Source organism: Bactrocera latifrons, unplaced genomic scaffold (genome assembly GCF_001853355.1).
Source record: "Bactrocera latifrons isolate USDA-ARS-PBARC rearing strain unplaced genomic scaffold, ASM185335v1 scaffold_48, whole genome shotgun sequence".
NCBI lineage: Eukaryota > Metazoa > Arthropoda > Insecta > Diptera > Tephritidae > Bactrocera > Bactrocera latifrons.
This window is the reverse complement of record NW_017537134.1, coordinates 160864-177876: the sequence shown is the minus strand read 5'-3', so window position 1 is coordinate 177876 and position 17013 is coordinate 160864. Positions and strand designations below refer to the sequence as shown.

At 33.7% G+C, this 17013-nt stretch overlaps 1 protein-coding gene across 5 annotated transcripts in view; it reads left to right on the top strand.

Moving 5' to 3' along the window:
- Nucleotides 1-7975: 7975 nt before the first annotated feature.
- LOC108973469 (putative epidermal cell surface receptor) overlaps nucleotides 7976-17013 on the top strand; it is a 45698-nt gene continuing 36660 nt past the window's right edge. For 2 of the 5 annotated variants that reach the window (XM_018940749.1, XM_018940745.1), the window contains exons 1-2: nucleotides 7976-8038; nucleotides 10894-12017. In XM_018940749.1, coding sequence (XP_018796294.1) covers nucleotides 11438-12017 — 580 coding nt within the window. In that variant the 5' untranslated portion in view covers nucleotides 7976-8038; nucleotides 10894-11437. Of the gene's footprint in view, nucleotides 8039-8094; nucleotides 8138-8187; nucleotides 8206-9151; nucleotides 9243-10893; nucleotides 12018-17013 lie in introns of those variants that run through there. The other 3 variants (XM_018940747.1, XM_018940748.1, XM_018940746.1) reach the window with 3 other exon arrangements.

Genomic DNA, 17013 nt, shown 5'->3' with positions numbered 1-17013 from the left:
ATGTAAGTGACTTTGCCTTGGGGAACAAAAGAACTAGAATGTCAAGAACCTGCTCATACACGAAGGTAGTCAACTTTGTCATCAACTTCCACATATACATATAAACACATATTATATACTAACGCCTGAATATATTTGCCATTTAAAAAGAGCCGGTGAGTTCGGTTGCTTGAGACTTTTATAAGCCAGTTTCTTTCGTTTGTAATTAATTCATTTGTCGCTTGGAATTTGTTCAACTCGCGCTCGAGCCGCTGACACAAATAGTCAAGATTTCTTCAAATACATTTTGTGCTAGTATTTGTTGCCGCTGTGGCTTTTATCCAATGGTCATATTCCAGATTATCAAGAATTAAAAACGAATTTTCGTATGACAACATGAAAAAAGTAAACTTAAAATGACTCGAGAATGACTCATTTGAAGTTTGCATATAAAAAGTCGTTTGAAAGTGCAAAAATTCCCTTAAAAGTAAGTGGAAATTAAAAGTTTTGTTTCAATAGTAAATGTTAGAAAAAATGCTAAAATAAATATTAAAAAAGTATATATTGTTTATACCTTATACATATTTTTTGAGAGTTGCTTAAACAAAAACAGTTCATTTATGTAATATTTTAGTATAGCTACTTTTCTGTTTTATTTATTTACACAAAGTAAGCCCAAAATAAATATAACACGATTCAGACCAGACTTGAGTTCACTGTCCATCTCATGGTAGTTAAGCACAGAATCTCCCCAGCCACTGTGATGGCCAAATGACTTTACATTAGTCAAAAGAAATAATTTCTTTATAGCTTAATTCTTTTGTCAACAGAAACAACCTTGACTTTCTGTAAACATTTTTAAAATATAAATGCATATATTACATATATATATACAGCACTCGCAATGTAAGAAGTGTCAATTATACACAACCGGTAGAAATCAGCAGTCCATAAAAATATTTTCCTTTATTTATTACTATTATTATTTTTATTGTTGTAGATTTTCGCTTTCCTGAAATTAAAGTTCAGACAACTTTTCATTATATTTTTCCTCTTTGAGGTTTTTTGTGCGTTTTTTTTTCAACTTTTGACAGTACGTGCTATTCGGATTGTTACTGCACATACATACATACAAGTATGTACGCATGTAGATATATGCATATGCACAGAAAGACAAAAAATTATATATACGAGTATATCTGACAACACTTTCGTTGTACTACCACAAATTAAAACATGTAGAAAGTTAATTTGCTTTGCGAGTTTCAACGAAATCATTTAAGAAATACCAGGAACAGCTCGTGAGTAAGAGTGCAATTGTTTACTTTAGCTAAGAAACAATTAAATAATAAGTCAGCATTCGATTGCCAAAAATATTATTGCATGCAGAAATGGTATTCATTGATAATAATTAGCTCTCATTGGCATTTAATAGCACAAATTGGCTAATTGGAGAGTAAAATTGATCATTTAATTACTTAACCTTTGGTATACACACATGCAGACATACATGAAGGTATTGTATGGTGAGCTCATAAATTTGTGAATTGCATATTAATTATTGCCAAAAATAAGTGCTGCCATATTTTAAAATCAATACGGCGCATTTTATAAGTCCAATTTCAATTATTTAAGTTTCTCTAAATATTAAAAAAAAATATTTTTCGAATAGTTTCTATCTAATTCTAAAAAATAATAATTTTACTGCTATTTCCGGAGTACCTATAAGGCTATATGACATATCCTCTACGCATCCACAAATGTTTGAAGATCAATTACGTCGATCAGCCTCTATTTGACATCTACCGGGTTCGTCTTTCTCAAAGCTCCTCTAACCTGAACGAATTTTAACAAAGCACTAAAGAATTATTTCTCGCTTGGTATAGGGAATAAAATTCACTCATCAAGAAAGTGTTGATATTTTTCCCCAGAAATGGTGTTTTAATAACACGTTTCCGTGTGCCGCTCCCTCATAGAAAGACTATATCCAAAAGCTAACGACAATTTTCGATAATACTTTTGTCAATTTCTCTGGTTCAAATTCTTCAGTAAAAGTTCAACTTAATGTGTTCTTAGGTATAAAAAGTTCTCCTCTTTAAAAAGTCTTTAAAATTTGCACAAAAAAACAAAAAAAAAATCTTATAGTAGGTTGGAACCCACCAAAAACGTAAGAAAAATGACAAACATTAAAATAGAAATAATTTGCGAGAAATTAGAGGTCGAAAATTTAGAATTCTTTTACAAAATGCAAGAAATACTCTTTTTTGAAGTTAGAATTCTTGATTGAAAATTAACTTCTACTTCGATTTTAAATTAAATTAAGAATTTCTCCTTAATATTTTTAATAAAAAATACCGTCTATTTGGGACAACAGAAGGTATGTTTCTTGAAAGAAATTTCTGCAAATTAAAATGCAAAAAAAAAAGACACAAAAAACTGTTTATTTGAAGTTTTTACATAAAAACAATTGGCAATTTTGCGATTTGGTGGGAAAAGTCTAAAAACAAAGCTATAATTCCTTTCATTATCTACAACATTGCCATATGACTTTTTTCTGCAGGTTTATTTGGTTTTCCGGAAATTGTGATAATGCACATTTAACCCTTAAACATTTATATATGCCCCTGCCCTTCCTCTTTGCGACCACCCATCGTTCGTATATTATTTTTTCTTTAATTGCTTTATCTGATGATAGGTGTTGAAATCCATACTGTGGTTTTTGCTTTCTTTTAAAAACTATCTACCTTCGCCATATGAGAGAAGAACGAAAAACATTTGAAAAAGAGTAACGCTGACCTTACAGAAAACTTTTTTGTTTTCACTTACTGGCTCGCATTTATTAATTTTTTGTTTTTATATTGATGAATTTAAATTATAAGTTTAAAAAATTTCATTGTATACTTTATTGCTAATTTTTTTAAACTTTTATAATAAATATTTTTATGAATGAATTATTAATAAATTACCTTCAATTAGGCTATTGAACATTTAAGGAGCTTGGAGGTCAGACACAAAGCAAATTTGTTGACTTTTGTAAACGATTTGTACGCCAGCGTGCAAATGCGTAATTTCAATTAACAAATATAAACAATATGTAAGTGCGTGAGGAGAGCTCAAGCAGGTCACTCGAGACTTGTGTAAAAAAGGTTGAACATACGAAAATACTAGCAAACAGTTGACAAACAACGGTATTGCTGTGTGTCATTAATTTTTTACACATCAATGGTCCTTAACGGTAATCGAGCTGCTTGCAGCTGCGCATATTTGAATGATTGACTTTTTCTTTCTGACTCTTCGAAGCTTCTACAAATTGCTGAAATATTTACATATTTACAAAAATTGTTTTGTCATTTTGGGAGGCATTATCATCAAGATATGCATGTGCATATATATAAACAAATTCATTATAAAATAATAAACATGCTGTTAATTGCCTGCCGCTCTTTGTGACGATAACGGTGTTGCCAATATTTATTGTACAATATTATAATTGCTTGCTGTGGTGCCAGAAATTGATTGGCAACCACTTTCAGCTATGCAACACTTTCCTCATGTCCCACACACTCACACACACCCCATTGAGTGCATTGAGAAATAAGTAAATTACAAATAATCAAAACAATAGTCAACAAAGCGAGAATGTGTAAAAGACGAATGTGGGATTAAAATGTACAAACAAAGGTGGCAGTGGCCGCAGCAGCAACGCATGCGCACAAACCAGTTACACACGAAAGTAAAAGTAAAACGAAGTTAAAAATCACTTTGCTTTTTGTCGCCAGCCGAGATTTTGAATATGCGCGATGTATGAGTATGTATATGCCATTGATATATTGACACGAATGTGTTGCGTATGCGTTTTAACGCACTGTTCCGCCCTTGCACCCTCACAAGCGCGTACATGCGCGTCGGAACGTCTGTATATGTACATGCATATGTGTGCTTGCAAATGAATTTGAACAATTTGAGGTTGGGCACAGCTTCACTCACAACTTGTAGGTCTCATGCAAAGGTACCGATTTTTTGTTCAAACTTTTTCATATAAAATATTTACCAGCGGGAATTCAATAAAAAATTATACAAATTGTATGTATCGTACCACAACTATTCACCTTTTTGACCTATTAAAGCAGAGCTGTGAACCTGAAAGCACGCGAAAAGTGATCAGCCACGCAATTAACTCAGTCTCAATGAACAAATTTCTTTGTTTGTATGCACCCAGACAAATAATAAGGCAATAAAATAAATTGTATACAAAAACAAAAAAATATTTTGGACACAATGTTATAGAATGGTTTAAATAAAACGGAGTATTGCAGGTAATTTTATAGACAAAAAAATTAGTCAGAATTTAGTACGTGTGGGAACCAAAATGACTTCCAAGCACAATTAAAACCAAAAAAAAATATATATATATATTGAAATATTAGTCACTCTCATTGCTGTGTTTACCTGGCATATCCGGAATCTTTATTTTCATGTTTAAGAAATTCAACCTTAACCGGTTAAGTCAATTCTTATCTGAATTGAAATTTTCGGTTGTTCATATTTTTGCGCTTTTTGCATTAACAATATTTGTGTTTGAAATTTTTTGCGATATTTCTAATGTGTCTATTGTGATTCTGTGCTTGCTCAAACACAATAAAAATTCACATTTAACACAGAGGCATAAGTATGTATGTATATTCCAATAATAGCGTAATGCAAGATAAAGCAGATATTATCTCAAATTCACCCTTATTACATGATTTAAAAATGAAACAGAAGTATGAATAAATAATGATAAATTTTTTTTTTAATAAAAATAACTCAAAACTAGGAGCAAACGAATACAAGGAAAATGCTACTCCTTCTCATCCTGCTGATGCTACTGCTAGAGATGTCATACACTTCTCGACCAGCTTTGAGCTCACTGATCCCAATCTCAATGTCTATACAACAGCTCTGCTATCTAGAGGAACGAAAAACTTTCGCAACCTACCAGTCATCGCTTTGAAGAAATCTAAAGTTGTAAAAAATTACGCTTCTTAAAAGAAATCCATACCAAATGTCTTCAATCAACTTAAATTAGAAAAATTTCACCTTTTTTATGCAGTAAATAACTTAATAGACAAATGATACTGATATACTCACACTATTAAGTTCCATCAAGCATAACGGAGAAATCGGAAATATGCCAAGAATAGAGCAAAAATTGTAAATTCCATGCAAATTACACATCATTACAAAGTATTTACCTAACTACCAGTCCATGCACCCACCAATAGCGCACATACTCACACGCCAGTTTACAGGCAAAGCCCTCGTACCTTGTGACTGCTTACGAAAAGTGGGTAGAACAGAACAATTTTTGTTGGCTGCGGCGCGAAAGAGTTCGCATAAGGCACCGAGGTTGGCCGCGAAGCATAGAAAAATGCTAAAAATTATGCAAAATGGCAATAGGCAGCGTTACAGCCGTTCCCCACAGTTAGTGACACCACAGTGCATCTTCGCATCGCTGCCAGTTGCATGCCACAACGCTACAACTGAATGCAGAGTTCTGCTTATTCGTATTGTGTAGCTTTTTAGCGCTGGTGTGTGGGGGCGAAGGTAGAGTGTTCCTATGAATATTTTGAGTTTATTTTCCAACGCTTCACTGACTATTGTGTATGTGAGTAGAATGAATCCTATTAGATGTAGATATAAATGTATATACATATATGTATATATGTATATGTATGTATGCATAGAAACCGACCGATCGAGTATACAAAGTGAAGTGCATACTTATGAACAAAATATTCTGAATCTTCATTTTGCTATACAAATTTATTTAACCAATATTCGCCACGACTATTTTTGCTTCTTTTATCTGAGAAATGAGTCACTTTTTAACAGTTAAGTGCTTGTATAATACTGGTTAATTATAATAGTCCACATAGCCTTCATATTCTACCCTTTTTAAGCAGTCCATGTTACAATGTTTTGTCTAAGGGAAGAATTAACGAAATTTAAAAAAAAAAGTCTTTGAATTCACATATACTAAAAGAGGAAAGTTATGGTTTTCGGCGATGCATATATATCATTCTAACCTTTGGAACATGAAGAAAAATTTTTTTTGTGCCACTTCGAGCCAACTAATAGCCAAAGTGGATCAAATATTATACTTCTATCATTATTCAGACATTTTGAAGACTCTAAAGACACAATTGCCTTCCTTCTATCATTGTTCATGGATTTTGAATACTCTAAATTCACCGAACTACTGAAGGCATAATAAGTATAAAAATATTTTACCTATTACAAAAATTGTGCATAGTGTTGTTCGAAACCATTTTTATGGACATATAAAACGATAATATTGGAAACTGTAGATTTGTATAAGTATGTTTTTGAGGTTATTGTCTTTGATAAAATTATTCAGCATATTCGCAATTCAACTGCTTATATGACTTTTCCGACAACAAAAATTAACAACAAAGGTGCATCATTAAAACATTTGCCTCACTCGCCAACTAATTAATTGCTATTAAATTTTGCGCCAATAACAACTCCAATTAATTATGTGTGCCGTGCCGTTAACTTGCAAAAAAATTAAAAAACAAAAACTTGACTTAACTAGCGAAAAACAATTAAAAATCCATCTTCATGTGCACATAATGGAGGCAAACGAAAGATTTAAGCACGAAACTCGGCGCCTGTTTCGTTCATTCATCAAACGCAACGGTATAGCAATGCGGATTTCGCAATGTTTTCACGCGCAAATTGGTTGTCATTGAAACCATATCGATTGCGGCTATTTCATATATGCGATAATGCGCCGATTCTCCATACATATACATGTGTGTGTGTGTGTGTGTGTGCTTGCGAGTGTAGTTGAAGTGCCAGACAAAGCGCGGAGATGAACGCTTCATTTGGCAACAACACCAGCGGCGGCAGCAGCGTTTGCTTTTACTTCGACTTCGTTATTGCAATTGTGTTGTTGCTTCTTGTTTTGTTGTTATGTCGACTGCCCCCACTCTAATCACGAGCGATGCGTGAACGTTCACCGCTCCTATGCATTGCATACATTTCATTTGCGGTATATACGAAAGAGAATGCAAGCGATTTTTGTCAGTCGCGCTCGCCGTTAAGGCTTGCCGAACTGTCCAAATATGTAGATCACCGCTTGCCGCTCTTTCGTCAATTTTATATATGAATTGAGAAACATATAACTTTCGACGGCATATTTGCTCAGCCGCTGTTGGTGAACCTTGTTGAGTAGCGCTTAAACTCAACAACATGCGAAGTTATTCACCACTTAGTGGAGCGAGAGAGTGTGAGAGCGCTGTGAGCGCCAATACCTGTGTAAGCCGCTCACCTGATCGCTAGTTTGTCATATTATTAAGCGCATAGTTGTTGTTGTATTTACTGCTACTTTTTTGCATTGTTTTTCCCACATGTACGTATGTAGATATGTATTTTGCGATGCAAATAAAATGAATAAAAGCACTGCAGGGCAACTACAATCATTGAGCATCGCCTACAATGCCATAAAGTTTGTGCGGTGTAAATGATGTGTGTTGTACGTGACTGAAAAGCGAACAACAAACAAAAGCAAAAACAAATACATTTTTTTTGATTTTGTTTTCAGTTTGCTTTGTTGTTTCTTTGCATGAGCGTAAAAATCTAAGTTATTTGTTATTTACTCCTACAAGTGCTCGGTGCGAAACTCACCACACCCCGATTTCAACCACAGCCAATAAGCCAAATACCAATATTAAACGCGGCAATCGCGTAAGAAGCGACAAAACAACAGCAACAACATGCATATGAGTTGCGTTGAAATGAATTTGTGTGTGTGTGCGAGTGTATGCGCGTAACTTTATGAATCTCAACTCATCTGTTGAAGGCTGCCCGGCCAACTCTTTAAGCTGCTCGATTTTACTATTTCGTGTTTTTAGTTTCACATACACTTGGCTGACTAACTGGTTTTACCAATGTTGGGGCCTCACGTCTTGGTCTGTGCCGCAGCAACATCAGTTTGAGTTCGTGTTTTGGCTGGGACGGGTGAAAACGCCCAGCGTAACGCATAGTGTGACGGGTAACTGTTCAAACTGCATTGGTGTATATTTCAAATGAGTGCCGGTGTTGGATTGAGTGCTTGCAATTTTCCAATTATTCCATAGAGATTGTGTAAAATGTATTCAAATCGATTTGGATAACAAATTAAAAGTTAAATACTCTTAACTGAATTTGAAACTTTTGAAAGTAATTAAGTATTTTTAAATAATCTTTGGAAAAAAAAAATTATATAATAAAACAAACTGTGCGGCATATTCGGTTCCGTGTCTTCAAAAAAAGAAAATATTTTTTGTTTGGTTTCTCTTATTTCCTACAGTCGCAAAATTATTCCAATGATTTGAATTTGAAATACACACAAAATACCATAATTCCATCTTACGCCAGCAACAGCAATAACAATACCTGCTATATTGTATGTATAGAAAACTAAAAACCTAAACCAAACACAGCCAGCAAACTAATCAGCCGCAACCCATACTGACGAACTTTCATAGCCTTAAACGGGTTGTGGCCAAACAAGTTCTTGAACGCGCCTGTCTGCAAGTCTGCCCTGCTCTGCTCTGCGCTGCTGTGTTCTGCATGTGTCAGGCTACAGGTTACCGCTGCCAACTCATTTACATGGCGGGTATTTGTTATGCACCAATAACAACAACAGCACCAGCAGTTGCTGAAGCAACAAACACCACACTTTACTTAAGTGCGAGCCAAATGAGCAATTAGTAGAAAAGCTTCTCTAAGCAAAAATATGTTAAATTGATGAATAAAGTGAAAACTTGCAAAAAATAGTGTATTCCGGACATAAGAAAATTATTGAAATGAAACATTGTGTTGAAAAAATGTTCGTGGTAAAAACCCGATAACTACAAAAGTGACGTCATAAAGTAGATCGTGCCAAGTAATGTGATAGCACAACAGAACGCACACGTGTTCATATTTATTTTCATATTTTATTTTGTGGTTATAATTCGGGAATTTCCAGCCTTTATCTGCTAAACATATCATATGAATTTGCCTTTGGAAAAAATATTGTGGTCAATATTGTGCCCATTTTTAATAAATATTTTGTTAATGACAATGAATGAATTCTTTTTTATATTGTGAATGAAATCAAAATGTGAATACAGAATTATAATACCGTTAATCTCTCAGTATGAAGAAATTTTTTTGAAGATTACAGTTTTGGAACACACGATATAAAAGATATAGCTCCTCACTTATTTAAGGTTTGATACAATAAATAAATAAATATAATGAAATGCTATAAAATTACTTTCCCAATAATAATATTTATTACTTAGGAAATTCGATTTTGCAAAATATGTCGGTGAACGGTATAGATATTTACACGATTTCCATCACAAATTGGCTTATGGCATCAATACTGCAAAAATATCAAATATATCAATATTTCATTTAACACCCCACAAGCTTTTGCAAAGAATTATATGAAGAAATGTCTGCGCCTTTCTCAGAATATGTTTACAAAAGTTAGTGCCAGATGGAATGTTTTTTTGTTTTTTATTTGGAATGAAGTATTCGTTATACTTAACGTCAACCTTTTTTTACAATCTTTAAGAAAGACTTGATAACTAAGTTTGAAACTTCGTATAGTCCTTTGAACTTTCATATTTTTAACGACGAATTTTAGATATTGCTGGACAAAGGGATAGATACTCCAACGTCTCTTTCATGTCCTTTTCTCTGCACATTCTGCATGTATCAGCTTTACTGATGCCCATCCGATTCGCATGTGAAGCCAATGATCTTAGCAATCCTGTGTGTATTTAAGACATTTCATCTCGCCCAAATCCGACTGTCAGCCCTTTGGGAAATTTCATACCGTCTTTCCTGTACTTGTTCGGTAGACAGGAAACTTCATCAGCTATTTCAATACTCTGAATACCTTTCTGGCCTAGAACCCAGTATATATGCAGCCGCTACATCTACTGCTTTCTTGTTTCTGAGGACAATTTTGACTGGACAGTTTGTATAAAAATTACATAAAAAACATTTTTCCTGATGAAAACTGAATAAAAATTGTCAAATAATAATATTTGGACTAAAATTGTACATTTTATTTATTAGCTAAAATATAAAAAAAAAAAATAAGTTGAAATTTAATTAGAAATACGAAAAGACTTTTTCGACTACCCAATATTAATGACAAAAATAATAATATTCATTAAAAAAGTAGTTTTCATTTTGATTTTCTTTTCTATGTGTCACCAAAGAAAGGTTTCAATATAGAGTTTCCTGCAATTTTTATATTGCAGCTCATATTTTTGATTTTACTACTTTTTGTCAATGGACATTAAAGAAAAAATGTTTGTTAGTCGAAAATGATAATTATTATATATATTTTTTTTTGTGTTATTTTTCGAGATAAAACCCACCACACTACAATCTCTATACAATTATGTATGCCATTTATTTTTATTTTTATCGGTTTCTTGTAATTACACTGATCGCTCGCTTGTCAACCCAATTTTAGTGTAGCACTAAATAACGGTGTTTGGCATAGTTTCAGCCATACCATTAATGTTGTTGTTCATTTAGTACGCAACCATGTGGTTAACTGAGAATCGTAATATAGCAAAAAATCTATTAAAATTTCATCAACACTTTGATCACCAATCGACTTAATTAAGTAAATGAAGTGCCAAAGTGTGAAAAGGCAATTGGAATGAACCAAAATTGCTTAACTCCACTATTGGTAGAACAAAAGACTCAAGCGAGCAACTCGATGGTGACTTTAAGTTGCCGAAATTGATGATGTTGCGATCATTGATAATGATTGATGAACAAACAAAAAGTTTTACATTCTTAAATACATATTTAAGAAATTTATATAAATATATTTACATATATTTCCAGTTAATTTGATTGACAAAAATGTGATTGTGAAATCCAAAACCTGATTTCTCTTCTATGAAAATTGTGTCAAAACGATAGCCGCAAAAAATTATATTACAGTGACCTTAATTGGGTGCGCTGAAAAAATTAAATAAAATACTGTTCATCACCGGTGAGCAATATACAAAGCGAAGTGATAAAATCAACGCTCCCAGCAAGTCGGCGAAGTCGTCAATTTGTGATTAAATAACAGCCGAAAAATCGGAGAATCGTCAACAGCGCGCTCGCACCTTGTTGAGGTGAATAAACAACAACAACAACCAATCTTAATAAAATCGTTAAGCTGATTTGCTGACGAAACAGGGAAGTGCAATCGAAACAAAATTGAAGCGAACGTAACAAGTAAAAAGCAAACAAAAAATATTCATTCAAACGAATTAAATTAGCGCGCAAAGAGCCTGAGTAAAAGTAAAAAAACAACAAAATAGATTGCATTGAACACACACAAACACACACATAGAAAACCTAATCACAGCGAACGCTAAAAATTCCGCAAAAATCCGCAATGTATGCGCTCTACGGTAAACGAAGAAAAAGCGCCAACAAAATGACAGCAACAACAACAACAACAGCACAGCATTTGCGTCTATTGCTGCTCAGCGCATTTTGTGCATTACTCTTGGTCGGCGCACCAGCGGCCAATACTCAGGAATTGCCGAGTAATGATGCAAATGTACTTGCAGCCGCCACAACTGTGCCTAGTAATGAAGCTGCAATTGTAACAACAATGCGCGATGAGGCCACCACAGCACTGCCGGTAATCGCTGCCGCGGAGTTGGAGATTGGCGTGAATGCAACATCTTTACATGCAGCCAAGACTGACATGAAGACGTCCACAGATGCCGTGGAGCAATCCACTGACGCTGTGTTGAGTGACGTGAGTTCAACGACTGCTGCCTCAGCATCCACTCCTGCTGTTGCAACGGCAACAATCATAACAACAACAATGCCAGCATCATTACACGATGAGGCACAATTGTTAACTACGACGGAGCCCGCAGCCACGATGACGTCAGCATCTGCTGCAACAGAAGTGGGTGCGAAAGAGGAGAGCACTAATGCGGCGCACAACATGCATGTTGTTGGTAAGTTCCATACATAAATTAGTATAATAATAGTAATACATGTGTTATTCTGTGGTTATTAGAAGAAGGTTCTTAGAAAACTGTTTGCTGCAATTTGGCTGAATGAAGAAATTCTTTTTTTTCCCATATCAAAATGCCAAGTTAGACTCCACATATATAATATATTTGAAGTGAGTTATGATAGCGCTAAGATGAAATTTTGAGCTCATAATTAGTGCTTACATTGAAATATAGGAGTTCCACAGCGGAAGTGGCAGAAATATGAACTTTAAATGGAGACTTTTAAAATAAGTTGGTATTCTGTTATTTTGAATTTTTCATTAAATCGAGATTCGTGAATAAGCTTGAAAGTTTTGTTAAAACGTGAATGTTCTGGGCTTGTGGAAATGTTGACTCACGCATCCACTGCTAAACGAGTGTGAGCCATTTTCGTAAACTTAGAATATTGACCTAAAGCTTAGGAAAATGGATTTTTTTTTTACTTTTCGAGAAAATTTCAACAATTAGCTGTAAAAAGGTTCTCATACATTTCCTCACTTTATGTAAAAAAATTCAATATGCGATTAAATTCAAATGTTCTATGAAAACTCATAGCATCAATTTATGAATATTCTGCAATTATATTGAATCTTAGTCTTGAAAAAAGTTCTTAATCGCCCGCTTCCTCCATTACAAACGATTTCATGGCTTAAGTGCTTTAAAATGGGAACACGCATCATTGCGCCGATGCACTCTCGTACAACAATACTCAAGTAGATTTTACGTTAATAATTGCCTATGCATATATTGGCGCTGAATCTGAGGAGGATATCAGTGAAAAAGGTTAAAAACAATAATGAAGCTATTCACATGTCACTTATGTATATATGTGCGCGTATATATATGTATATACATATATATATATATACATGTATGCACAGGTATGTGTATGTATAGCAATAAACTTGAAGGCGATGTGGCCAGCTTGTTGGCAAGAACTTGTTAATAATCTTGATCTTTAGAGTACATAAAGACGAGCTAAGGAATGATGCTTTGACCTATTGTAAGAGGCGGACCGCAACCTTCTGGCTTGATTGATTCTTCGTGTTTACAAATTAAGTGCGAATAGGAAATTTGTGGTAAAAATTGATTGGCATTAATTGTTGTTGAAGAGCGCGGTGTGTTGGCGTTAATTAACAGCCGCGTAAGTGCGTTGTTCTTTCGCTCTTTGGCATGGAATTGAAGGTTAATAGGCGGTAATTTCTTACCAAAAAAGCAATTATATTATTGTATTTTTTTCTTTTGGTAAAATAAATAAATTATTATAGATTTTATGTTTATAAATTTGAAGCATTCCACAGACTTTGAATACTTAATTTTCCTAACTTTAAAATCAGGAAAATATTCAGTGATGATATGATGAAACTCTGCTATTCATTATGTATCATTTGGCGACTTGTAAACTCAGCACGCTATCGCCCAGTTACTCGCATTTACTTTCGAAAATATTACACCAGCTGAAATTAAGAATCTCCTCTGCTTGATTTTTACCATCTCTATGCGATTAAGTTCTTACTCTCACATTAGTGGTCGCAGCTTTTGCTCCACAGGCCATCAACGCGCTGAGGGAATGGTGTTTTTCATTCTTCAATTCCCACCATGAAGCCATTAAAACTATGAGTATCTGCACAGCACAACAACAAAAACATACAATAACAACCGTTTAATTGCTTTAGTCGCGGCATGGAGGTCAACTGCTAGTGGGTAATTATGGCTATAACTTAACTTTTACACCGACTAAGTTTCTTGACTTGAATTTATAGTTCAGTTCGGAGTTCACATTTGTGAACCATGTAGATATTGTTATACTTTTAGATAAACTAATTGGCCGTTAGCTTCATTTAATTGCTGGAAAATTTGCACTTGTTCTTTTTTTGAAAATATTATTTGGTTAATATTATGAGTGAGCTTTAAGTTATGTGTTCAGCGGTTCCATGAATCGAAATTATGGTTCAATTATTATAATTATACTAATAAGTAAATAAATAAATTTTGTTATGCAAAAACTAAAATTTATATATGTATAATACAAGTAGATACAACTTTTTTATTCAAGAGAAGTCAGCTTAAGTTCTAGTATAGCAAAGCTTAAGCTTCTGCAAAAAGTTTTTTATGAACTGATAATAAAATATGATGATTATATATTCAAATATTTCATAACCAAATATTGATTCTAGTTTTTCCTGAGAAAATTATATAATATTAAATCTCATTTTTGGCATTGAAAATTTTAAAGAGCTTTCATAAAAGCCCTTAATTAAGGCTTCGATAGATTTTAACTAGTGTAATCTTATGTGTGTGAAAAATTGTAACTTTTTCACTACGAAAAAAAGCTCGGCAATATAACTGGGTGATATGGTAAAGCTCTGATTGAAGTTCTTACTCTTAGCTGTTAGTAGTATTCAACTCATTCACTAATAATACATAGGGAAGCTCTATAATATAAAAAGCTCTCGCAGAAGCTCAAAAGCAGTTCAGTGATGATTTTAAACTTACGAAATGTTTGTTTATCAAAGAAAAACCATGCCTAGGGAAGCTCTACAATATAAGAAGCTTTCGCAAAAGCTCAATAGTAGTTCAGTGATTATTTTAAACTAACGACATTTTTTTTTATGAAAGTAAAACCATATCTAAGGAAGCTCTATAATATAAAAAGCTCTCGCAGAAGCTTAAAAGCAGTTCAGTGATTATTTTAAACTTTCGAGATGTTTTTTTATCAAAATAAACTATGCCAAAAAAATGCTCTACTGGGCTTGATGAAAGCTTAGCTAGTTAACAAGAAACTGATCCCTCCTTCTACATTAAGTCCATCTAATTTTATTGTATCGGATGCGAATTGTCTGTTCAAATCTTTATAATAATTATTTCTGTGACATAAACTCAATTCTCGTCAATTAAATAATTAGCACTGGTCTAAGTAGAATACGACTTGCAATGGCTTTTAATGCGCAAGACAATCGCTTCCTCATTCGTCGCGTTTATGCCATAAACTATATTTATTATGATAACTAATTCAGGTATTGCATATACAACATATACTTATGTCAGCCAATTGTAGCGCTACCTGGTGCTAGCGATTTTTCATATCTCGCTTTTAATTTCACGTCTGCTAGCTTTAATTGGCAACAACATAGATATCGGAACATAACAGCAGATCATAAATTATATTAAATGATAAGCTATTACATATACAAACACATGTAGATAATATACAAAAAAACGCATATAAATTCCCGTGACCAGCGCATAAACTAATTTCCACTAAAAGCTTAGATTCCGACTCTTGGTCTGCTTTTGAACGCTTTCGCGTAAACAAGTCTATACTCATATATGTAGATTTACATATATACATAGTTATAACTCATCTCTGAAGCTGTCTGCAGTGTTCGATTAACTATGTAGATTTATCAATATATGTATATACAATATATGTATTTGTGTTTATATATATGCATATGCTTTCTCATAGACAACCGTGTCTTCACCAGTCACTGCTGTCTTTCTTCATCATGCGCTTTACAAATAAATATTTATTGGCCGCTAAAACTGCATAATCTAGCGACTTCGCCTTCTATTCGCTTACATCTCTAAATATTTATGCAAATCACACCAAATTAATTTTATATGCAAATCGACACATACATAAATATCAAAGCTGCCAATGCTAGTACTTTGTTATGTTTTAACCGTTATACGGTGCTAGTGTTAGTGTGTGCGCTACTTTGCACCTCTGTGGACTTTTTTCAATAATTTTATGCAATCAATTGGAAACCAGCACCAAATACTAATATTTTTATTTTCAAAGTATGGGGTATATATATATTTATATATTTAGTAACATACCCATAGTTTACTTATTGCATAATATCTAAATACCTAAATTAAATTGCAAGTGCGAAGGTTGTTATCTATGTCCTTTTGTCAGATACTTCTGATGAATAAGCGAACCTCCAAATTGTTTACGCAATTAGTATTTTGCTGCATATGCTATGTGTCACGTAGCCCCGATAAGAACCAGATGTTGTCAAGATGAACTTATTCCAATTACAGCCATAAAAAGTTGGTTACCATCTATATATACTCCTTCATTGACAGTTACGGTATCACCAGCTTCATTCAATCATTCCAACACTCCAAAAAAACATACCAAACTGTTAAAATAGAAGAATGTAATGGATGTTTATGAATAATCTGTGGATTTTCTTGGCACCAGAATCGACAATTTTGTTTATTTACCACACAACTCAGATGAAAGTGAGCCTCATCAGAGAAGTTGATTTACTTAAAAAATTGTTATCGTTTTCAAGTTGTTCCAAAGCAAACTCACGTTATTTACGATGGTCCAATGACTTTAATTCTTGAGTGAGAACAATTTATTATGGATGTAAGCTGTAAATCCTCTCCCAAAATCTGACAGGTTGTGATTTGAGACAGTCTTGGAAGAGAAGAGAAAGTCTTGGAATCAACAAATTGCCATCTTCAGAAACATTTACCGAATCGGCAGCAGAATTTCTATTATCTAGTTGCCTTTTATATTTCGGATTTCGGCAACCCCAGTGTTGCAATATTGCAACTCACAAGTTTCGCATAAAGTTTTACATTTTTGATGTTGTACAAGTAAGCACATGCTGAGAACGTTTTGACATACTAGCACTTTTTGTATTGTCTACAGTTACTCAAAATAATCATCTCGGCCAAAAATGGAATTCAAACGCGATTATCGCAGTGATTTACTATTCCTTTACTTAGTTTTTAATTGCTTTTGGGCTATCATTAGTGTCACAAAAATGATTGCTAATCGAATTTCCCTCATTCTTAGGATTTCTGAGTTTTCAAATCCTTGTGTTGTCGAGCTATCCCCAGTAATTCATACTTTCTTCTTGTGTCTTCAATGAAATTCACTTAATTGACTTAAGTAAAGGCTCAGCAAAATTAAAAATACTTTTGGATTATATAT